Below are 24,330 nucleotides of genomic sequence, written 5' to 3'. Positions count from 1 at the left end.
ATATGGACGGTGTTTTTTCTATAAGTGAAACTTGATTAAAGTAATACATGTACAATCTTACTCTTATTTTATGATGGTAGAAATACTTTTTTGATAGACTCGTGGTTCAAGTAAAACATTTCAAATTCAAAAATAAAATAAAATACAATAATAAGAAGTCATGTATAAAATAATCCAATAAAAAACAATAGCAATAACAAATAAAAATATAAAGCAAAAAAAATAACAAATAATAATGAAATCGAAAGAGTAACAATTTTATTATTGGATTTTATACGGATTATTCCTTTGCCGTTTTCACCAAAACGTATAAATGTCATCAAGTCATCCCCAACTAACAAAACAAAACAAAGAAAATTAATTTTATATCTAAACAATAAAACTCATTGTTAATTTTATTTAGTGATGAAAGATATATTATCAGAAGATTTTATTAGCTACTAAGAATTTAACGATGATTATCGACATATTAGTAGCTAATTCCTTTTCTTTTCTTTTTTCTCTAGTGGAGTTTGAAAGAGGTTTTAAGTCAAAACGATTAAGATTGAAATGTATATTTAAGTATATCAATAATACTAATATTTCATGTATAGATCTAGTTTAATTCGAAAACAATGATTTTTGTTGAATTCATCGTTGGATCCGTCACTATTAACGAAAAAGATGAAAACTCATATAGCCATAAAATCATATGATCTATAACAAAAGTGATATCTAATGATGATAAAATTTTCTTTTAGCTGCAATATTAACTACCGCAAAAATATTTAACCACAATTAAGTTAATATCTTACCTTGAAAGTCTTAAAATCTTTAATAATATTTACATATAATGATAATTATAAATACTCATATTTATTATCGTCGCTTATAATATAATATATCGATGAAGTATGAGATTCCAATAGTATGGTAAAATCATATAAAAGTGTGGAGATATTTTTGGGGATTGGCCAATCACTTATATTTGCGTCTACCATAGTCCATAAAGATTCCTCCTTGTCGTTTTCACTAAAATCAAAATAATAAGGGCGCACTCAACTAAACAATTCGCTACGCGGAATAAGCTGAGATGTTTCAAAATTAGATTTAAAATTAACTTTATATTATAAGATAAATTTATATTGTTAATTAGACATATAGTATAAATATAATTCCAAATATAACCTTAATCCCACCCCATTTAATTAAATTTGATATTGTTTTATCTCACTTTCGAGATAGAATAAATTAGTCAAGGAGTTTTAAAACTATAATTTTGAAATAATTTAATCCACGTACCAAACACCCTTAAGAAAAAATTGAGAAAAATCCAACAACTAAACCTTTTTGTTTCTATAAAATCAGGAATAACTATACTTTTAATTCCTCAATTATTCATAATTATATCTGTTGTTCCCTTTAAATAAGAAAAATATGGTATTGATAGTACTTTTAAGAATTAATAAATCCCCTCATACATGGAGACATCAAGGCAAATTTAGCATAATACATCCATTAGTTTGCTAAATAATTGAAAAATTCACAATTTTTTTTGGGGTGGGGTGGGTGGGGGGGGGGGGGGTTGACCAAAATTAATTGAAAGTTGTTGGAGCAACATTTTAATATTAGTATTTCTTAAATGATTGGAGCAACATTTTAATATTAGTATTTCTTAAATGGTGTTGATCAAATGTTGTACTTTGTTTTGAGTACTAGAAAAGAAATGTATAAGAAAATATAGAATGGAAAAAAATGAGAAGTATTAAATATGTTCATTTTTGTTATTTATTATATTTGTGATATATTATACCAACAAAAGTTAAAATGTGTGGAAGCAATTAATGATTTTTGACGGACTAAAAATGGTAATAATATATAAAATCAATACTGCCTGTTATGATAATTAGACAGTCTAAAATAACTTTAAATTATGTCAATGGATAATTATTAGAGGATTAATTTAGTGCAAACTGATTATCTTCATCGTGCTAGCTGTCTGTATAAACAACTTATTATCATTATTATTATTATAGTGAAAGTCCACATGGAAAAAAAACGTGTGTTTTGTATTTAATTAAGGTGGACAGCTTTGATTCCACACAGAGATAAAAAGTTACAGTATTTAAATTTTAATTTTTTAAATTTTACTTTAATGACACAATTTGTTATTATTCACTTTGAGATCAAAGTTTTATAATTCTTTAACAACATATACAAATTTTAAAGTTGTGATTTTTAGAATTTAAAGTTGTACTTCGACATAGATATACTTAAAAAAAATTTAAAATATCAAACTTTTATAGCACATAAAATTATCAACATGAGTTGTGTTGCAGTGATGAGGATGCTCCATCCTTAATCAAAGGTCTCGACTTGAGCCAAAATATTGAGAAAATTATAGTAAGAGCATCACCCATGGATAGACCTTTACCGTGTGCAATTCAAATACAGTTAGAGCTTTAATGCAGGATCCGAACACCATATATATATATATTATATATAAAAGGAGATTCTTTATGTTGGCACCACCAAACGATCATAGTCATGATCAACTAACAAAGGTCCCACACTATAAGCAAAAGTTTTATCTAACTTTCCCCTTCCTTTATTATGTCTCTTGTTTAGCTATAGAATTTTAGAGATATGGGGAAACATATTTTAGAAGGTCCACTTTTGGACTCTTCTCCTCCTCTTGGTTCTAATAGAAAGAAAAAATGGAGTCTTTCTCTTTGCTTTTTATTTGCATTCATTGCCATAACATGTGAGTTTTAATCTTTATTTGTTGTATCTTGCTATTTTGTTATCATATTTTTCTTGCAATCCTGCTTGGAAAACATGTTTTTTTTTTAATTGAGGGTATATGAGAAAAAAAACAATTTAATCAAGAAAAGGTTGTTTATGTGTAACGTCCGCGTATATCCTATCATGTTATTGTTGTTGGTTATGATTGTGTTAATACTTGATAGGATATTTAGTTGGGTTTTGGGTATGATATTGTGAGCCATTTTTTGTAACAGTAAGAGTATATATGAGTTACTTTTGTAACGGGGTATATCAAACCATTTTTCCTTAAAACTACGAAGATTAAAGTGCCCCATTAGATTGGATTAAAGAAGTGAAGTGTCATGTTGTAGATCTTGAAATTGTGAAGGAGATTCTTGAATAATTGTTGGTAGGGTTGAATTCCACTGACCCTTTTGAGATATTGTTTTGATTAAGCTCGGGTTTGACCATAGATTTTAAAGTTGAAACTTGAAAATTTGAGTTTTTGAAGTTGTGTTATGATATGGATTTTATATGGAAAAAAATCGAAGTTTTATGAGTGGAAGCCCTAAAATTTGGAGATTTTCAAAATCTGATCAAATTTTATGGCTAAACATGGATTGTCTAATTAAATACAAATTCAAGAAGTTGCTTGAGCCTACACAATTTTTTTCACACTTTTAACATTCTTTTTTAGTTGTTGGGCTTACACATCATGGAGACATTGGTGTATGGCTAATTGGAGATGTAAATAGTAGCAGATATAATGAAAGACTACAGCAAAATGCTGATGTTGTTGAATCAGAGGAAGCAGTTGTTGCTGCTGATGATGGTCGGTGCTCGAAAATCGGTATTTCCATGCTTAAAATTGGTGGACATGCAGTTGATGCTGCAGTTGCCACAGCACTGTGCCTTGGAGTAGTCAATCCAATGGCTAGTGGAATTGGAGGTGGCGGTTTTATGGTTGTTAGATCTTCATCTACATCAGAAGTCTTAGCAATTGACATGAGGGAAACTGCTCCTTTAGCTGCTTCACAGGTTCATGATTCCTTCCTTTTAGCATTGTGTTCAATTTTTATTCAACAAATAACTATTTAGTTTGTACGTACGTGAAAAACTTATAGCTTACACGAAGTGACATGTATAGTGAGGATTCATATAGTCGATCCTGACGTGTTTGTGATTGAGGTGTAGTAGCAATAGTACTAATAGTAGCTGTTGTTGTTGTTGTTTGCATGAGATAATTGTAGTTTTGTTCTTACCGGGAACTTGGATTAGTATATAACATAAGTTTCTTGTATTTCGATTTCTATAATTGTAGTCGTAGTATTTCGTCTATAGTTTCTTGTATTTCGATTTCTGTAATCATCAATTATCTCTTGTACTTTGATTATCGCACTATTTTATTTTAGTGGCCTTTTCCCCCAGCATGCTTTATCATGTTTTCTATAGTATCTGCTTTGATATGCTTTTTGTTGAGCCGAGCGTCTATCAGAAACAACCTCTCTACCTCTCAAGGTAGTGGTAAGGTCTGCTCTAACCTCTCCAGACCCCACTTGTGGGATTACACTAGGTATATTGTTGTTGTATAATATTGACATGAAATGAGCTTATACGGAGTAACATGGTAAGTCAGGATCCATATGGCCGATGTCAACTTGTTTAGGACTAAGACATAGTAGTTGTTGTATTTAGTATCTAAATATTGGAAACACAGAATCGCGAGTTCTGAATTTAATCTGTTTATACTCAAACAGAACATGTATGATAATAATGGGGACTCCAAGTTAAATGGAGCATTGTCTATGGGAGTTCCTGGTGAGTTAGCTGGTCTTCACACAGCTTGGTCGAAAAATGGGAGGTTGCCCTGGAAGACCCTATTTCAACCGGCCATTAAACTTGCAAGGGAGGGATTTGTGGTTGCTCCATATCTCGGAAACTCTATTGCCAAAAAAGCAAAATTGCTACTTAAAGATCCTGGCTTGCGACAAGTATTTGCACCTGAGGGAAAGCCGTTACGAGCAGGTGAAATTTGTCATAACATAGAACTTAGCCACAGCTTAGAGCTAATTGCTGAACAAGGGCCGGAAGCATTTTATAATGGAGAGGTTGGTGAAAAGCTTGTCGAAGATGTGAAGAGAGCTGGTGGAATTTTGACGATGGACGACTTAAGGAGTTACCGAGTGGAAACTCCAGAAGCAGTTACTGTTAATGCTATGGGCTATACAATCGTTGGAATGCCACCTCCGTCCAGTGGAACACTCGGGATTTCTCTGGTATGTATATAAATCAACTTAGCTTGTTTTGCTAAAATTAATACGACACGATTGTCTGATTAAAACCTTTATGTCTGAGGAAAACAGATTCTTAAAGTCCTTGAAAACTATGTGAGTTCAAATGCTGTGAAAGGTTCTTTAGGACTGCATCGAATGATTGAGGCAATGAAACACATGCTTGCAGTTCGAATGAACCTTGGTGATCCCGCCTTTGTAAATATCAGTAGTACTGTATCTGACATGCTTTCCCCGTCTTTCGCCAAAGAAATTCAACGAAAGATCTTTGACAATACCACCTTTCCTCCTGAATACTATTTGCCCAGGTCAGATAAGTTCTGTTTCGGACTGAAGCTAGGACTAACAAGATTCTTGCTTCTTGCCTACCAACTGGCTCTAACGCGTTTGATCCGTGATTCATAGGTGGGGTCAGCTAAGAGATCATGGAACGAGTCACTTTTGCATTGTGGATGCAGATCGAAATGCTGTTTCAGTGACAACCACAGTAAACTATCCATTTGGAGGCGGTGTGCTCTCTCCATCAACCGGTATAGTACTCAACAATGAAATGGGAGATTTCTCAACACCTAATGAAATATCCCCCGATAAACTCCCTCCTGCTCCTGCTAATTTTATTCGACCAAAAAAGAGACCGTTATCATCCATGACTCCAGTTATCGTTCTCAAGGTATTCAGAATGTGATCCTTTGAACGACAAGTCCATCTTTTAGCTGCTTAGTGTAGTCATATGACGTAAAATGATTGTTTTACAGGACAATCAATTAGCTGGTGTAATTGGTGGTAGTGGTGGCCTAAAAATCATCTTTGCAGTCGTCCAAGTTTTCATCAACCATTTCGTGTTGGGGATGGATCCTTTAGCTGCAGTACAGAGTCCGAGAGTCTACCACGAGGTTGATCCTTTTGCATAATGTACACTATTCTCATTACTCATTTCTCAAACCACGAGTATTGATTCGTGTTCAATTCCTTTCATTTTGCAGCTAATCCCAAATGTTGTTCTGTATGAGAACTGGACATGCATAGATGGCGATCACATTGAACTCTCGGATGATAAAAAGCATTTCTTAGAAGAGAGGGGTCACCAACTCGAGGCAAGAAGCGGAGGAGCCATCTGTCAGTTAATCGTTCAAAACCTTTCAAATCCTCCGTTACAGTTAGGCAGAAGGAGTGGAAAACAATATAAAGACGGTATTTTTCGTGGTCTGCTTGTGGCTGTTAGTGATCCTAGGAAAGATGGAAGACCTGCAGCCATCTGATGAACTCATCTTGCTTGATTTGTGCATATGAATCAGTCTATTATTTGTAGATAATGTTTGAAAACTGGCTAAATACCACATTTTCCGGAGAAACAGTTTTTTAGCTGTGATTTCTTCTCATCTGTCTAAATCTTGATAAACAGAGTTACCTCATAGACAACATGTACTTGGTGAAACAGTCGAGGTGTATAATATGAAATATTCATAGGAGACTGAATGAAGTTGTGACAAGATATTTAACTTGATATTGAACTTATATTTACCAAAATGAGGATCCATAATTTAGCTAAAAGGTGGATGAATTACAAAATAGCAAGCTTGTTTGGATAATATTAAACTCAAGTCTAATGTTTACTAATATATTTCTTGATCTTATACATAAAATTTTAGACCATCATGTCATTTTATAATAATTTAAAAATTTTAGACCATAGTTTGATATTTTCTCAAATGAAAAGATTGTCTAAAAGAAAATTAACCAAAATAGTTTTCCGTCTACTTATTGACTAACAATTTTAAATATTTTTGATCAAGTGGTCAAATGTATAACTTCCACAAGTTGAGTGTAGCTCGGTTGGTGTGTTCAGTATGGAGTTTCCAATTTTCTCATTTTTGATTTGTCAATTTTTTTGATAATCGAGAAATCCGTCTGTGATCCGCCCTTTGGATCAATCACAACATTCTAAACTTGGTGGATAATGGGCCCGCTCCTCTACCCTTCTCCACTTAAATATACCAAGCTTCCTTTTGCGTGGCGTGGAGCTTAAACTTGCCACCTAAGCGACAAATCCTCCATCTTTTGCCACTCAAGCTAGGCTTTGGGGGCAATTTTTTTAAAAAACATTTTCTCTAAAAAAATCAGTTTAAGAAAAATGACTTTCCTAACGAACATAGAAAAAAACAAGTTCCCCATGTAGCAGTTCACATTGATTATGTTCTCTCCACCCTCCAACACGCCTCATCTTCAATCCCCCTTAGCCCTCATTCTCCAACACGCCTTATCTTCAATCCAACCATATCCCTCATCCCGACCCCTACCTCCACCTTTCATTCTATTTGTCTAAACTATATATACAAATACTTTTAGAATAATATTTTTTACTTACCACCGAACACACAAAAAAATATATTTGGAAAACTCGTTTTTTTTAGGGAAAATTGTATGAAATAACAAACTATTAATTCAAATTAAATGTTATAGCCATAGTTTGTTTTATTTGTAATTCGCAGCAAATATTCCATGTTTTTTGCCATCCCATTTGTATACCGAAATATACAAATAGACCCATTCGGTATACACATATAAAAATTAATTGCAGGACCCATTTGTATACCGAATATACAAATAGACCCATTCAGTATACATATGTGTTGTATAAAAATTAATTGCAGGACCCATTTATATACCGAAATATACAATAGACCCATTCGATATACATATGTATTGTATATATGTAGTAATTTTGTTTATATACAATTACTATGGTTTAGTTTGTATACAAAAATATACAAATACAAATTTTTATGTATATGTATACCATAATATACAGATTAATAGCCATAGAAAATATAAAGTTTGCTATGGAGCGTAATTATACAAACTATAATTATAACATACAAATATGATTTTTATGTTTGTTAAACCTATATTTTTTTTTTAGAAAACATTTCCAAAAGTGACTTAGCCCACCCAATTATCCCTTAGCCCAATGGGCTATTTACATTCTTGCAAAAGCCCATCAAAGAAAGTTTCTCAACTTTTCCAAATTCCAATACACCCAAATATTTGCTCTTCTTCCCCGCAGCTTCATTTTTCACTGATTTTTTTTCCCTACAAAATCGCTTTTCTCATCTTCCCGAAGCTCTACTCAGTTCTCCGATCATCACCGTCAAAATGTACAGATGTGCATCGTCTCGCCTCAGCTCTCTTAAGGTCAGCCATATTTTTTTTAATTTTTTTTTCACACGCAGATATGTGAAAAAGTCTACATATAAACTGTAATTAATTTTAGCGCAATGTTTTTTCTTGTGTTATTGTTAGATTCATAAAATCGATTCTGCAGATATCTAGTTAGATCTTTGGATCTGATCTTAGGTCGTTTTTTTGTCGATATGACGGCTATGTTATTTATTGGATAAATTTATTAGATGCAATATATTGAGTTTAATCATGTATGGCAGGTAGAGTTCATTTCTCTGTTTTTCAAATTTAGTAAACAAAATTTATCTGATAAAAGGCATTGATTTGATCATTTTTTTATTATAAATGTGGTGTTTGGACTGACTTACTCGCAACTCGACTAATCGACTAATTATACGAATACATGCGACCTCCTACCAGGTAACATGTAACTATGTCCACCAAGGCTACCTAGAATAGATGGTAAGGAATCACCTGGGTTGTCTCTATTGGAATTTGTCGAGACCTCATAGGTCTCAACACACTTCCTTGACCATTAGGCCACACCCTTGGGTGCAACTATTTGATCATTTATTTTTGTGATAACCGTGGTGTTCGGGCTGACTTGTGTGCACTTTGACTAATTCCACGGGATACCTTTGACCTCTCAGCTCCCGCCAGCAACAATTATTGGCTAACTCTGTCCACCTAGACTAGGACAAATAAAAAGAAATCACCTAGTATTTTTTTTGTCTCTGCTGGCCAGCATTTGAAACCCGAGGCCTTATAGTTCTCAACCCGCTTCATTAACCACTATGATCACCGTCCCACGATTTTGGTGGTTTGGTATTACAGCTGGGAATTCATTGTATTGCTATAAATGGGGTATACAAAATATTTCATTTTTATGGGTGGAAGTTGCATTGTGAAAAGAATTTGGGAGCATTTATGAGTAATGGAGGGAAATTTAGAAAAAGGACCAAGTTTTAAAGCTAATTCTGCTCTAAGTAGGTTGAATTAGACTGTGAAAAGTTAGTATTACGGAACATTGTTCTGGTTTATCTAAGAGTAGAATTGATGCGATAAGGGATGGGTACTGAAGTTGAATCACTCTCCATGTCCAACGTTGAGGTTGGCGGTTCGAGTCACCAAGGGAGTAAATTGAGGAAGGATCACTATTGACTCTTGGGGAGAGGGGTTGGGCATAGGGTATTTTTTATTTAATAAAAGGTTGAAGTAGAATTCGTACTTTCTGTTTGATGCATTCTGATGTGGTTTTGCTATCAACTTCATGTTCATGAAAAGATAATCATTAGATTACGCATTTTCTGAAAGTATAAAGCATTGTAGGCACGTCAAGGCAACAGGGTCTTGACAAGATTTTCAAGTTCAGCTGCTGTTGCAACCAAGCCATCTGGAGGTCTTTTTAGTTGGATAACTGGTGATACGTCAAGTTCAGTGACTCCCTTGGATTTCCCCCTCAATGATGTTAAACTCTCACCGCCATTACCTGATTATGTAGAACCTGCAAAGACTCAGATAACGACTCTCGCCAATGGTCTCAAAGTGGCCTCTGAAGCATCGGTGGTATGAATCCTGGATTTTTTTACAACTGAATTCACTTTGAATTACCTTTACTGCAGTTTCTAATTATGGTTCTACTTTATTGAATCCAGAACCCTGCTGCCTCAATTGGCCTCTATGTTGACTGTGGCTCTATTTACGAGACACCAGCTTCATATGGAGCCACACACCTCTTGGAACGCATGGCCTTCAAAAGCACATTAAACCGGAGTCACTTGCGTATTGTACGAGAAATTGAAGCAATTGGTGGTAATGTAACAGCTTCAGCCTCACGAGAGCATATGATCTACACTTATGATGCTTTGAAAACTTATGTACCACAAATGGTGGAGATGCTTGTTGACTGTGTTAGAAATCCTGCATTCCTGGATTGGGAAGTTAAAGAACAGGTTTCCCTCTTCTTGGTCATCTTTGGTGTTTCCTTGAAACAGCTTTCAAACTGTTTTTTCTGAGAATAATATTCGCCTTGCAGCTTGAGAAGGTTAAAGCTGAGATTAGCGAGTACTCCAAAAACCCTCAACACTTGCTTTTGGAGGCAGTTCATTCCGCTGGTTATGCTGGTCCATATGGGAATTCTCTGATGGCCACAGAAGCTACAATAAACAGGTTAAACAGCACAGTGCTGGAGGAGTTTGTAGCTGTGAGTGTCAAAACCCTGATCTCCCTCCACTGGTCTTCCCACATCCTCTTTTTACTACTTATTTTGCAGAGGAACTTCTGTTTTTAAACTGGTTTTCCTTCTTACAGGAGAATTATACTGCTCCTCGGATGGTTCTTGCTGCATCTGGTGTTGAACATGAAGAATTCTTAAAAGTTGCAGAACCTCTTCTGTCTGATTTACCTAAGGCGGCCGCCACTGAGGAGCCTAAACCTGTGTACGTGGGAGGAGATTACCGCTGTCAAGCCGATGCAGAGGTATGTATCTGAAACGTCTTTTTTATCTCTCCCTCCCCCCATATCCTCTTTACATACGTGTGTGTTCTGCGTCTAACACTTTTCTATGCCCCCTCTTAACCCAGATGACTCATTTTGCCCTTGCCTTTGAAGTTCCCGGTGGCTGGATGTCTGAAAAAGAAACAATGACTTTAACAGTTCTTCAGGTACACAGGTTTCATTTAAATTCTTCGAATGTTTAGACTGCACCAGATTTTACCTATCAGGCCCATTTGGATATTCACAGGATGGTTTGTGATGTGCTTCTTGGAAAATGTCAAATAAAACAAATCATGTAAATGAATTAACAAAGGAGAAGGAAAATCGTATGTGGCCATTTATTTTAGTTATTGGAAAAGGGAAAAATGATATTTTAAGTATGAATTGCATGTGTTTTACAATCTTACAACTTTGGCAGGAAGGATTTTCTCATAGGTCCAACAACTTATATCCTATCAAATGCACAAAAATGTAGAAAAAATTGAATTTTCTTGCACTTCCCTTTCCATCTCCCAGTTGGCCTAACAACAAAGGTTAACTTTCAAATTCAAACAATCTCAGGAAATGGAAAAGCATAAAATATTGCCTATAGAACCATATCAAGAAACTTTTGAAATATTGTACAATAGATCTATATATATATATATATATGTGAGGCTAGTCTAACATGATAAAATAGTTCTTAAGTGTCAATTCCAACAAATATTGAACTAAAAAAAATTCTTGCTTTTGAAATTGATGCAGTTTATAATATACTCGAGATGAAATAGTTCCCAAATGTCAGCATTTTGTGGGCTTACATAATTAAATTGATGGCATAAGCTGAGCATTTTAATATATTTTAAAAGTCTTACTTTAATATGTTCCTATTTGTATTTGTCCTCAAATCTATTAAGATTTACAGGTTCCTGCCTGCTTTCAGGATTAAGGTTTTATTGCTCTTTTTTTGAATATTCTGCAAAATATGAATTTAGTTTTGTTTATGGAGTCTTGTTATATTTTTGTAATTATTTTTGTAATGTTGAGTTTGTATAGAAATATAGGTGTTACATTAGCAGTGTTTGTTTACCAGTTTGTTTATTGACCCTTGAAGGAGTAGGACTGGGCCTTAAAGCTTATAAAGAGCATTGTAATGGTTTTGGACTTACAGTATGATCCCTCTGATACAAAATCTTTGTTTAGTAGTTGGTTTATTGACCCTTTAGGAGTGTTTGAGTAGGATTTGACATTAGAGCTTCTATACAATATCCTAATGCTTCCAATACAATTTATGATTCAACATTTCTTATGCTTTTTCAGCTTGTGTTATGCAATTCCAACTGTATGGTGTGATCCCTGAGGGATGCTGAAGGGATTCCTTACTTTTTCATCAATTAATTTCCATTGAGTCTCTTTTAAGCTTTAGATCTTGTCAAGTCATTACCCATTTGTAAACCCCATTAGCTCAACATTTCAACAAACTTATAGGGAACATATGCATATGCATCACCAACCCCAAAAAGAGATGTTAATAATCCAAAAAAAAAAAGAACTGAAAAGAGAGACGTATGTGTGCAGATGTTAGTCTCTACTTGGATGAAGATTACTTCGTAATACATGTTTAATCAGGAAATTTGGGACCTAATTTGTTAAGATGTATCATGAATTAGAAAATTAGAAAAACTTTGTTGCTTTGATAGTTTTGAACATTCATCTGATTTTATAGTTTGGTTTTCTGTCTTTGTCCGTGTGATAATATGTGGGTTTTGGAATGTAATTATTAATTTTGAGGACTTAACAGATGCTTATGGGAGGAGGTGGATCTTTCTCAGCTGGCGGTCCTGGAAAAGGGATGTACTCAAGATTATGTAAGCTTTTCTCAGTCTTTACTTTTCTTATATAATCTGAAGTAATTCCAGAAATGATAGCCCCAAAGAGGTTCGTCAGAATTTATAATATGTACTGTTCAGCTTTGAGCTTTCCAAAGTTCTTCTCTGCACAAATAAAGAAGCTCTTTAATGCTCCAGATTGATTTCTCAATGCTCTCAAATGCCCATCAATTTCTTTCTGTTCTTACTGGACAACAAGACAGTAGATTCACTTCCAAGCTTTCTTTCTACTTTGTTGAAAGACAATCCTGTTGAAGTTAACATGCTGCTGTATTCCTTTGGTGGATTCTATGGAATAAGAAAATGTAAACTTCGTCCAAAAATAACCCCATAAGTTTCGTGCAATCATAATGTTCACCTTATCTTTAATTTTGTAGGCAGACCATTGACGACTTGCATTTTTACACAGTTGGTTTCATCATAACTATTTTATTGGGATCATTCAGAGCCTTTCAGTTCCACTGCAATCTTCTGCTTCATATTGATCTTTTTTGAAGACACAGACATTCCTGGCTACCTCTCCCTGGTGCAATCATGATTTAGTGATGACCCTGTTCTCCTGATCTCCATTCCTTTCTTCCTTCTAAATTCAGTTTCTGGTGGCATCATCTCCCTTGTTTACCCTCTATTGTGTTCCCCATGTTGAACATTTTCAAAAGATGGATTTGGTACTCCATTGTGTCTTCTTCATATGGAGTCTTGTTAACATAGTCTGTGCTGTTTCACATAGACGGGTTAACATTTACTTAAAACTCAAAAGGAAACATACTCATTTGACACTCATAAATTAGTAAGTTAAATGCAATTGTTTGGTGATAGTTCGATAATCAGATGGATATGTACTTGGTTATTGGTCACAAAGTTGGAATTTGTATATTTACTCATTTAATTTTGGAAATATGATTTTCTCCTAGTTCTTGCATTCACATACTTACATGATTTTCCACAATGATGAGCAGATCTTCGTGTCTTAAACCAGTACCCGCAGATTCACGCATTCTCTGCATTCAGCAGCATTTACAATAACACTGGGTTGTTTGGAATTCAAGGAACTACGGTAATAAGCCCTATGATGATTTAATTATTGCTTATCTATCCGTTTATATTTCAAACAAAGATACAATGATTCTAGTTTCAAAAAAAAAAAAGAAAGATACAATGATTCCTATCAATGCTATCACCGTCTTCAAACTAAATGTTTGATCTGGTAACTTGCGTTTGTTTGTCTCTCTTATGCATCATTTTCATCCAGACCCTTTTTCTTTCTCTTCCCCTTTCCTCCCTACCTTGCTGAATAGGTTACTATTTAGTATTTATCATTTGAATTATCTTGTCATTATGGGTGGCTTGATGTTTTAGTATCCAGATCTTAATGGCTAACAATAATCTATGCGAAGTACAAATCTGTCTTGCTAAATTTTCTTGTGATATAATGGAAATGTGCTTGTGGTATTGGTATAGAAATGTCACAAACTTACGTAGCTTTTTTACCTTACCTTTTAAACAATATTATTGCCATTGATGTTGGTTGTGGATGTTGATTGAGATGGTGTTGCTTGTGGATAGTAGCTAGTGGGTGGTGGCGGCGGCTAATAATTGTGTTGAATGATGCCAGTAGTTGGTGATATATAGTGGTGGTTGATGGTTATCAATTGATCGTTCATAGTTATTGGTGGTGGTTGTGATAATGGTGGTTGGTGGTGGGGATGACAAACAGCGATATTGGCAGCATAGGTGTTGTGGCTGAGGATTGTGGTTGCAAGTAGTGGTAGTTGATAATGGTAGACAGTGGCGGCTAGCTGTGAAAGTTGAACTGTCATCTTTCTAGAAAATCCTTGATGAACACCTTATTGATATCAAAATTTTGTTATACATCTTAATCATTCAGATCTATTCATACCTATTTAAGTGATTGTAAAATAAAATAAAAAACTCGCTTGATGATTAAGATCTGAAGGATCAAGATTCAGATTTAAAGAACAAACTTAATTGAGATATGAATAATTATGTTTACACATTCATTGAGTGCAAACAAATGAGGGCTTAGTTTTGTTAGGTTGTTGTTTCCTCCATTGTGGGCAAATGATTGAAACCTTGTCACTCTATTGTTTTGTTGTTTATGTGGGTGACTCACCATTGCATATGCCAACAGAGTTCCATCTATGAAGCACTTTCGGATTCATGTTGTGTTACTTCTACAAGAAATAGCGACTTCTTAAATTGCAAAGCTTAGTCTCTCTCTTTTGGGTGTTTGTGTTATCAGAGCTCTGATTTTGGGCCTCAAGCTGTTGATGTAGCAGTTAAAGAGCTTATTGCAGTAGCAAACCCTAGTGAAGGTTTGACATATAATTCTGAACTTTATTACTTTGTTTTCCCTAAATTTATGTTGAATTTTCTGCCTAATTTTGTTACTTCCCCAGAGGAAGTATTCTTTCAAACTAAAGAAGTCCATCGATATGCCAATGCAATTTTCCACCACCATTATTATCCTGTTACTGATTGCTATTTTGTGGCTTTGCCTCTGCTCATTTCACACAGTTGACCAAGTACAGCTAAACCGTGCTAAACAGGCTACAAAGTCTGCCATTCTGATGAACTTGGAATCCCGGGTATGTAATATTAAATCAATTGCTATATTGTATTGGCTTGGATTTGCAGAAGGATGTATGTTGTATAATATACGTGCTTACTGCTGATGTCTAATTTGTAGATGGTTGCATCAGAAGATATCGGCAGACAACTTTTGACATATGGAGAGAGGTATATACACACTTGTTTCTAATGTTCACCTAACTGACTTAATTATTTAAAAAAATTGCTGCTCTGAATGAACATTGTTCGCTTGGAAGTTTTCTACGGATTGCCCATATTACGTTGTTTGAATCTGAGAAACTGGTGCCACCTAATAAATAGATTAGGTGGTTTACGTTGACCTTCCATTGGATTGGCTAATCATAAAATTTGTTTTCCCAATATATATCAAGAAAATCTGAGGAAACTTTGTATTCAGGCTTTGTCCTCCCTATATTAAAAATTCCATTCAAAGACCCATTTTGCCGCGGATATTGTATATGACCCTAAGAGATCAAAATGGTGTTCTTCCTTTGTCCAGAAAAAGGACCCCCCCTCCCGTTTCCCTCTCCCGGGCCTCTTCACGTATGATCGATCGTTGTACCTCTCTGATCAAATTAGTACTTACAAAGATTTTCTATGCCAATTGCTTTTGGGTCCTCAGGAAACCAGTGGAGCATTTCTTGAAAGCCATTGATGCAGTTTCAGCAAAAGATATTGCTTCCGTTGTGCAGAAGCTTATTTCTTCTCCTCTGACCATGGCATCCTATGGAGATGGTAAATCCTTCTTTACAATTATTTGTTTCTATTGAAAGTGACTGATATTGTGAATCCTTCTTTATAATTATTTGTTTCTCTCGACTTCCCGTGGGTTTACTCATTTTACTTCAAAATCGCAGTTCTCTCCCTCCCATCATACGATGCAGTCAGCAGCAGGTTCCGTTCCAAATAAATCAATTGTCAACTACGAAGTACACAGCAGGACTTTCATGCTGTTATTTTTTAGGTTTTTAGAAAATCTTTACGCGTGTGGCTGTAATTTTCGGAAAATAAGAGGGGTTACGAGCTATCGATAATTCAACTCTGTCAAAGCTTTGAGATAAAGAGCATCTGGGCACATGGTTTTTGTGTATACAGTTTGTAATTCATTCAGCTTTCTTTGATATTTGATGACATAATGTCATAGGGCATTACTGCTGCAGCTGGAAGTCATCAGATTTCTCTAGTTAACAATTTTGAGAATTCCTCTTTACCCAAAATGGGCAGAAATACTAATTTTATCTTAATATTGTGAATCCAATGAATTTATACCAAGGTTGATGGATATTAATTAGCCTTGGGAGTTGGTATAATAAAAACAACATACTTAGTGTCATCTTATCTTACAAATGAGATCTGAGAAGAGTCGAGTGTACGTATGCTTTACCTCTGCCTTGTTTGAGGTAGAGAAGTGGTTTTTGATTAATTCTTGTCTCAAGAAAAATGTTTTAAAAATACAGAAGTGAAGTAATTTTTAATTGAAAATACTTGGAAAAGAGAAGCATTGATATAAAAAATAGTGAGATATCCAAAGTAAAAAAAACCCATTAATAATAGTGATAAATTAAGAATTGAAGAAATTAGACAAAAATCCCTCCTGTTTTCACACAAGAGAGAAAACGTTTGCGAATATTTATTGACTTTTTGCTTTGAGCTTTGGCTTTCATGCTTTCTTCTCCTTATCTAGTAGCATCATGTTCTTTGTGCGTTAAAAATATGTTATGTCTGGTCTAATCAATTAACCATAATTATTCTTCGATCTACTTCTATCTCTACTTATAGGCTATAGTTATCACTGCTAACCTCTTGTATCTCCTTATTGAGGCATCTGTGTTCCTTTTCTTTCATGTGTTCAAATGATCTCGAACTTCATCTTATATATCAATAACAACTTTCTTTGTTGATCTTTATTTTTGAGTAAATTTACACTTACTCTTCACCTTTATTTAAATTTATAATGTCTCATTTTAAAATACTTTATAATAAATTATTGAATATAAGAATTTAGCTCTATTATTGCATTGCAACAAAACGATTAAAAGTTGTGGCACTCCATAATTTTTCTGTACAAACTTCTTTTCATTAGGTATAGGATAAGATAAGATATGAAAAGTCTCTGTCGGCTATATAAAAGACATTCAATTCAACTTACTTTACTTCGGATCGGATTTATTGTAAAATTGAAACTATTTCGTTTAGCATAATGCCAAAATCATGGCTATGTAAATATTGATGAATTAATCTAAGTGTGAACAAAACACCTTGACTAATAGTATACTTTTATAACCATACAAATATTATAGCATGTTTGAGGTCACAAGTTTCAAAGTTTTCTTGCTTCAAATGCTATACCGCGATGACTAAAAAAAAGTTTCTCAAGTCTTAATTTTTTCTTGAACTCTGTATCAATTTGAACTATGTTAACATAAATTGAAATGGAGGGAGTGATAATGACCCAAATATTTACAAATGAAACCAAAAGTCATACACTCTGCACATGTTTATACAATGTTGAAAGACCCATTCAACAGTTTTTTTTTTCTGTATTCAGAATCCGTTGATGTTAAACTCTTACAGAATCAAAGATAAAAAGCTCTTGGGAACTTATTTAAGCAGAGACCTATTCTGTACAAGGAAGCTCTGCTGATGAGTGCTGATGAGTGTGCAGCAGTTAGCAGGCACGTGCCTCGGTCAGTTGCCTGGTGATGGGTCCATAGCTGCTGGATACTTTCAGTGACGCAAAGAGGCAGGATAATCGAGCTATCATTGGTTGTGTTCTTGCGATTCGGGGCACAAGAGCTAGCTCCTTACCATGACTATCATCAGAAGAAGAATGGTACCCTTCAAGATCTGCTTTAGTGATCAACACAGCGTCACTAGAGAGTGGAGAAGATGCCATTCGCTGCTGCTTGAATCCTTGAACAGCCTGTTTAACGAAAAAGATATGTTGACACACAGATAAACTTCCTATGTTGCACAATGGAGCAGAAAATTTACTCAAAATATTCTTTACCTTCCATTGAGAAGGAGCCAATAAAACTCTAGGTCTTCTGGAACGGACAAATTCCAGCGCTGCAGCAGGAGTCATGTGCTTATATTCGACCTAAAATTAGTGAAAGAATCAACCTTTTAGTCATTTGAAAGTTAAAAAATTAGCTGCCCAAGAAACAATATCCACACAGAAAACAAATGGCTTTATATTGGGTTAAGGTAGCTACCAAATAGCAAAGCACAACGGTTGTGCTCCTTCCCCTTCCGGCCTTGCAATGCACATAAGTAGTCAGACCACAGGATGCATTCCCTGCAACAGAGAAGCAAAAAAAGGAAGTGAGGAAGGGCCCTACAATAAGTCAATAATACAGAAGATAAATGACAATCACTCACTGTGAATAAAATCTACTGCTCGGTTTATATCCACGAACGAGGGTGCGAAAAGATAATCTCTGGTTGGAATAACGAGATGGTCTATTCCATGTGCCTGAAATTAGAGTATAGGAATGTGAATACACCTCTACGCGCGAAACCCATTTCTACTATGCATTAACAACAGTATCAAATTAAAAAGGATAAAAAAGAATCAAACAAATTGTAAAGGGTATCGAGGAGTCTCTTGAAGATACCGACCTCTGCAGCACACTGTAGTTGCAGAGATGGGAGGAAGGGGGAAACCTGTTCCGTGTCTTTATATAATACAGGCAGAAGGTGGTGTCCACCTCAGGTAGTGAAATATGGGATATCAGAAATAGAGAAACGTGTATTTACTGATCGATATCATATGAGATCAAAACTGTGAAGTTTCAATGACGGAAGATTGTTTACTCTTTGATGCTCATAAACTGCCTACTCATTCATGAAAGGAAATCTTTAACACCCTACAACAGAGGATGTGTCAACATGTCACTCTGGGTATCCTGAGCAACACCCTGAAGATTTTATCATGTCATTTGGAAATAAAAGATACTTTTGTTCTTGTTGACAAAAGAAGAAAAATACTAATGTCAAATTTGTGAGAAACGAAAACTAACACCCTGCTATATGCACACACCAATTAACAAACTAAGCAAATTTTAATTGAGCTACTGAAAAAACGATCGTAGTCTGAAAGATTCTCAGGAGAAAAAGCTTATCGAGAATATAATCACATATTATGACTATAGAAATTATCCAATTAAAGACGACCAAAATTTACAACAATCAATCACACGAAAATGGATTATATTCAACTCATGTATCACTCACATGGTACAATGATGATGGTACCAAAGTTTCATAAGGTTCATTCAGCGTTATTACACCACCAACACCAAGCTGCTTCAACCGAGGGACATCCGATGGAAATGGTACTGCTCCAAGAAGGAGAAACTGAACAAACAAAAAAGCAGAGTCACAAAGGCATCGACCACAACATATTAAACTAATGGAGGACAAATGAGAAGTAATTGTTTATTTCTCCCTTTAGACTTTTCATTATGAGAGCGGGGTGGGGAGGCAGGAACAGGAGGAGGCAATTTCCTTACTTCTTCAAAGTTGCAAATGCGCAAGCAACTAAAGGATAAGTTATTGCACACAACAACTCATCCCTATACAAAAGAATATAATATATTGAAAATTACAATAACAGACCAATAAAATTCACTCTTTCCCCAGCATTTCCATAGATAAAAACAGTCAAATTGGACTAGATGAACCCATTATCTGGCAATCATCTATCTGCAAAGACAACGGCATTTTTTGGCGAGTCCAAAAGTTTTCTACAACGATTTTCTCAAACATCCATCAAATGTCTTACAACTATGGAATCACACAGTACATAATTTCTTAATATGCAATTTTACTTTGAAAAATTGAGAGATCATTGAAAAAATAAAATGCATTGACCTAGGTGTTCTAGACTCTCATTCTTTTTAGGGAAAGGAGTGTAAACTTATGTTAAGGATGAAGTAAACCTGATCAATTTGATCCCACCATCTGAACTCCGACTGAATTTTGTTACGAAAAACATTGTACAAAAGTGTCGGATAGAAGAGGATCCGAGCTCCGGCTCCAACCAACACTCTCTTAGCATCAACACCAACAATCACCCGTCTCTCAGTGTTCACACACTTACCATCACCTTCTATTAACGAGCCATCCAATTCCACAATCTTCATTTCCACTAACTCTGAATCCACTTAACTGATCAAAGCTAAAAATTGAACCCTAAATTGATCAAAACAACGGCATCTACACCGAATACTGAACTATACATAAATCAAACAAATCTATCACATGCTAGATGAAAATTCCTCATTTCCGAAATCCTAAACAATCAAACTGATTACAACTAAAGACTTAAAATCCTAAATTGATCAAAACGAGAACTTGGGGGTTCTATACAATGAATACTGAACTGATGTTAGACTAAACTTATCAAAGCTAAGAATTGAACCCTAAATTAATCAAAATGAAAACTTGGGGGTTCTACAATGAACATTGAACTGTAAAAAAACCATACACGATCTTCATTTCCACAAACCCCAATCAACCAAACCGATTGCAGATAAAGATTGAACCCTAAATTGATCAAAACGAAAATTTGGGGGGTCTACAATTAACACTGAACTGTACAAAAACCATACACGATCTTCATTTCCGAGATTCCTACTCAACTAAACTGATTGAAGCTAAAGATTTGAACCCTAAAACTGATAAAAAGAAAAAATACTTTTGGGCGATTGAATTGTTAACGATTTTGGGTGAAAATTACATGATCGAGAGAGAAAAAGCAGGAGATTGTGTAGAAATGGAGATTTTGAGGGGTAATTCGTTGATAATTGTAAGAAAACTGGAGATTTTCGAAGATTGAACTGAGAGGAATCTAGAAGAGAAGAAAATGGACCAGTAGAACGAAATTTGTGGAAAAAATTTGGAAATTAAGAGCAATGAAAGCAAATAAATTAGGTATGGAATTAAGGATATTTACAGAAATGTCCAAGTTAGGAATTGTCACGTGAGTTGCATGTGACTATTGGTTGGAAGAAATTGAAAAAAAATATATATAAATGTTTGAAAATGAATATATAATATAATACATAAACGTATATTTTAAATTAAACTCAAATGACATTTATGATCTTTTGTTTTGTGTACATATGAGTAAATATTTAAACTATCATAAAATCAAATAAATAGATACGTGTTATGCATGACAAATCGTGTGAGACACATGTGTCCTTAATGGCAAATTACATGATATTTGTTATGTAGGATGTGTATATCTACTTTCAATTTTATGATAATTTAATAAGTGTCTATTTATACACGTTCATAATTAAAGGTTTTAAAGTAAATTGGCGTCAAGTTAAAATAGTGTATTATGTCTTATTTTTTTTTATAACTATTATTGATATATATATAATCAATAATGATTCATATAAGCTAAATTTTATAAGGATAATAACAAGGCCAAAGAATTTGAATTATTAACTCTTTTGAAGCTCATCTTTTTTATTAAAAATGACTTGCTTGTCCTGAAACAATTTGAATCAAAAGTGAAATCGCAATTCATTGAGCCTTTCGATATAATGAAATAAAAAGTCTTGAGGATGCATATTCTAGGAGTTTAAACAATGTAATTGAATAATTTTTTTTGCGGGTTAAGAACTCCACACCCCTGCTTCAAACTCCAAATCATTTTTTCTGAAAGAGATCACTTCTGAATTAAAAGTGAAATCACAATTCATTGAGCCTTTTGATGTAATCAAATAAAAACTCTTGAAGATGTCATATTCTAGGAGTTTAAACAATGTAATTGGATAATTTTTTTTGCGGGTTAAGAACTCCTTCTCACACCCCTTCTTCAAACTCCAAATCATTTTTTCTCAAAGAGATCGCTGATATAGGATAGAATAAGAATCATTAGCATCTTAATTCCTCAATTAGGGTCACTAGAAGCAACGTTCTTTTTGATTGCCAATTCAACTATAATTTTTTCGTTCATGAAAATACATTCCATCAAAATGCATTCTACTTCTAATAAGCCATGAACTAGATCACAATATTTATAACGAATTCATCTGACATATTTTCATTTTTTTTCAATAAGTTCAAATTTAGTCGATCTCTGATACACAATAGTAAGGTATAATTGGTTAATGGTTAAAAGAACACCGAAACTATCACGTTTTCATCCATTTCATATCTCAAGTATGATTTATTGGTATTGAAATACATCTCGATAATAAATTAATATACACAAAATAAAAAAAATACAACTCATAAAAAAGATAATTTAGATATGTTTTTGACCCTTGAAACACAAAATCCTTTCCATTAAAACCTATCAACGGTCCTTTTTTTTTTCCTTTCCTTTGTCTTTTTTGCCAAAATTACCGTAAGGTTGCGGTTGGCTCTTCAAAATTTTCTTAGAGCGAAAATGCAGAGCACTCAAGCCAAGTATATTTCCCTTTTACCAAATTCAATTCGAAAAACCAGTGATTTTTCTTCAAGAAATCGTGCAGTGAACCATTCCGATCCATTTTCCAGAAATGGGGTTCTTCCCCATTTGCATTTGCATTTGCAGAAACCGATTGTATCAGCTTGGAAAAAGAAAAGGCCATCTGGGTCTGTTAGATCAACGAAAATAATGCTAGAATCAGCTTACTTCATTGCTTCAAAGCTCAAGCTTTTACCAGAGCCATTGGATTCTATTTTAAGGGAATTTGGTGGTGGAAATGGTGGAGGTGGAGGTGGTGGGTTTAGTTTCGGGTCGGGTGGTTTTGATGGGTGGGGAAGAAGAAAAAGTAGAAAGAAGATGAATTGGGGATTTGGGGTTGTGTTTTTTGCAATTCTTGGTGTTGGGTTGTGGTTGATTTTGATGAAAAGATTGGAAATTGATGTGTTTTTGGGGGGTTTGGGTTTAACCCTTTTTGGGTTTTCTGTTAATGTGTGGAAAAGAGGGGTTTTGGATTGGGCATTAGGGTTTTGTTGTTGTGCTGCATTGGTAGGTTTGTTGTTGAAAGAAGATTTGCAGAAATGGGTTAGTTTTCTTGGTAACATAAAGATTGCTAGAAGAAAAAGGAAAAGAAGACTCTTTTAACTAAAAAATTTTGTAGTAAAATGATGTTTTGTGATACATTATATATAGTTTGTGTTCTTTTGTAGGAATTGGTAGAATGTGTATTTTCTTTGTTGTTTCTTTTCCCTCATAGAGATTTCATATCATATGTACCATTTTTGGTTTTGAGTACATCAAAAGATGATTGGATTGATTGCTTAAGTTTTTCTTTTCAATTGTACGAAATGCAAGGTTTAGTTTTGATTGCGATTTCCTCATATGTGTGAACAAGCAGATGTAATCTAGAGCTCAAACATTTCATTCATTTGTCTAATATCATGAAGTATCCTTATTAGTTGAACTATTATCAATGTGATGGGTCTATCGGAGATAGAAGGGCTATTATCAATGTGATGGGTGTATCTGTATCGGAAATAGCCCCTCTATCTCTCAAGATATGGGTAAGGTCTGTGTATACACTACCCTCCCCAGGCTTGACTTGTGGGATTACGTTGGGTATGTTATTGTTGTTGTTATTGTCTGTGTGATGCTTTGGTAGAAAAACTGGCCACTGACCTTTTTACGTGTGTCTATACACCTCATGATGAAAGCATTCAGTCTTTCCTCTGAGGTTTCTGGTCTTCATGCTAATATGGACAAGAGCTCACTGTATGTTGCTGGTGTGAGTGATGAATTTAAGCAGTAGTTACTACAAGAATTGAATTTCACTAGGGGAGAAATGCCCTTTAAAGTATCTAGGGGTACCGTTATCCTCAAAGAAGCTTACTGTTCAACAATGCATGCCTATTATCAATAGTATTATCTCTAGAATCAGTAGCTAGACCACTAAGTTTCTTTCATATAGTGGCAGACTTAAATTGATCAAGAGTGTGCTTTTTGAGATTCAAGCATACTGGGTCTCAGGTCTTCCTTCTGCGTAAACAGATCCTCACCAACGTGACAACCATTTGCAAACCATTTTGAAGGAATGCCTTGTTCTCATGAAATGTGTTGTGTATAACCTTAGACCTTGGTTTTAGCTTGTCAAGCTCTTGCACAACCTTAGCATAACAGAGACAACTAAGTACTCTTAAATGTGAGACAC

The 24,330-nt window shown here is 34.6% G+C and overlaps 4 protein-coding genes across 4 annotated transcripts; 3 read left to right on the top strand and 1 right to left on the bottom strand.

Annotated features, from left to right (window-relative positions):
* The first annotated feature begins 2,580 nt into the window (after positions 1–2,580).
* Positions 2,581–6,517, top strand: LOC125861958 (glutathione hydrolase 3). Its single transcript, XM_049541886.1, has 7 exons — positions 2,581–2,743; positions 3,443–3,783; positions 4,503–5,021; positions 5,109–5,344; positions 5,442–5,706; positions 5,792–5,929; positions 6,020–6,517. The coding sequence occupies exons 1-7, from the start codon at positions 2,626–2,628 to the stop codon at positions 6,293–6,295; spliced, it is 1,893 nt and encodes a 630-aa protein (XP_049397843.1). The 5' UTR covers positions 2,581–2,625; the 3' UTR covers positions 6,296–6,517.
* A 1,513-nt stretch (positions 6,518–8,030) lies between these two features.
* Positions 8,031–16,349, top strand: LOC125861952 (mitochondrial-processing peptidase subunit alpha). Its single transcript, XM_049541878.1, has 13 exons — positions 8,031–8,228; positions 9,546–9,782; positions 9,872–10,168; positions 10,252–10,419; positions 10,527–10,694; positions 10,799–10,879; positions 12,493–12,559; positions 13,540–13,637; positions 14,844–14,916; positions 15,119–15,189; positions 15,291–15,340; positions 15,816–15,928; positions 16,051–16,349. Exons 1-13 carry the CDS (start codon positions 8,190–8,192, stop codon positions 16,101–16,103), a joined length of 1,515 nt encoding a protein of 504 aa, XP_049397835.1. The 5' UTR covers positions 8,031–8,189; the 3' UTR covers positions 16,104–16,349.
* A 1,263-nt stretch (positions 16,350–17,612) lies between these two features.
* LOC125862981 (phosphatidylglycerophosphate phosphatase PTPMT2-like) lies at positions 17,613–21,078 on the bottom strand. The gene is made up of 6 exons (XM_049543120.1): positions 20,137–21,078; positions 19,430–19,552; positions 18,575–18,668; positions 18,409–18,491; positions 18,204–18,293; positions 17,613–18,116 (listed from the first exon to the last, which is right to left on the bottom strand). Exons 1-6 carry the CDS (start codon positions 20,338–20,340, stop codon positions 17,862–17,864), a joined length of 849 nt encoding a protein of 282 aa, XP_049399077.1. The 5' UTR covers positions 20,341–21,078; the 3' UTR covers positions 17,613–17,861.
* A 1,462-nt stretch (positions 21,079–22,540) lies between these two features.
* Positions 22,541–23,447, top strand: LOC125862373 (uncharacterized). Its single transcript, XM_049542423.1, has one exon. It carries the CDS (start codon positions 22,605–22,607, stop codon positions 23,265–23,267), a length of 663 nt encoding a protein of 220 aa, XP_049398380.1. The 5' UTR covers positions 22,541–22,604; the 3' UTR covers positions 23,268–23,447.
* Positions 23,448–24,330: the final 883 nt, after the last annotated feature.

This window comes from Solanum stenotomum, chromosome 4 (genome assembly GCF_019186545.1).
Source record: "Solanum stenotomum isolate F172 chromosome 4, ASM1918654v1, whole genome shotgun sequence".
Taxonomy (NCBI): Eukaryota; Viridiplantae; Streptophyta; class Magnoliopsida; order Solanales; family Solanaceae; genus Solanum; species Solanum stenotomum.
Note: the sequence above shows the minus strand (reverse complement) of the source record. Positions and strands in the feature narration are given on the sequence as shown.

What these genes read in the sequence shown, in the direction of transcription:
- LOC125861958 (XM_049541886.1), top strand. Translation starts at nt 2,626, where the DNA reads ATGGGGAAACATATTTTAGAAGGTCCACTTTTGGACTCTTCTCCTCCT. An exon ending in CTCCTTTAGCTGCTTCACAG is followed by an intron (nt 3,784 to 4,502) that starts GTTCATGATTCC and finishes ATACTCAAACAG; the next exon opens with AACATGTATGATAATAATGG. An exon ending in CCTGAATACTATTTGCCCAG is followed by an intron (nt 5,345 to 5,441) that starts GTCAGATAAGTT and finishes CGTGATTCATAG; the next exon opens with GTGGGGTCAGCTAAGAGATC.
- LOC125861952 (XM_049541878.1), top strand. Translation starts at nt 8,190, where the DNA reads ATGTACAGATGTGCATCGTCTCGCCTCAGCTCTCTTAAG. An exon ending in TGGCCTCTGAAGCATCGGTG is followed by an intron (nt 9,783 to 9,871) that starts GTATGAATCCTG and finishes TATTGAATCCAG; the next exon opens with AACCCTGCTGCCTCAATTGG. An exon ending in TGCTGGAGGAGTTTGTAGCT is followed by an intron (nt 10,420 to 10,526) that starts GTGAGTGTCAAA and finishes TCCTTCTTACAG; the next exon opens with GAGAATTATACTGCTCCTCG.
- LOC125862981 (XM_049543120.1), bottom strand. Translation starts at nt 20,340, where the DNA reads ATGAAGATTGTGGAATTGGATGGCTCGTTAATAGAAGGTGATGGTAAG. An exon ending in GGTGGGATCAAATTGATCAG is followed by an intron (nt 19,553 to 20,136) that starts GTTTACTTCATC and finishes TTGTTTGTTCAG; the next exon opens with TTTCTCCTTCTTGGAGCAGT. An exon ending in TACCATCATCATTGTACCAT is followed by an intron (nt 18,669 to 19,429) that starts GTGAGTGATACA and finishes CTCTAATTTCAG; the next exon opens with GCACATGGAATAGACCATCT.
- LOC125862373 (XM_049542423.1), top strand. Translation starts at nt 22,605, where the DNA reads ATGCAGAGCACTCAAGCCAAGTATATTTCCCTTTTACCAAATTCAATT.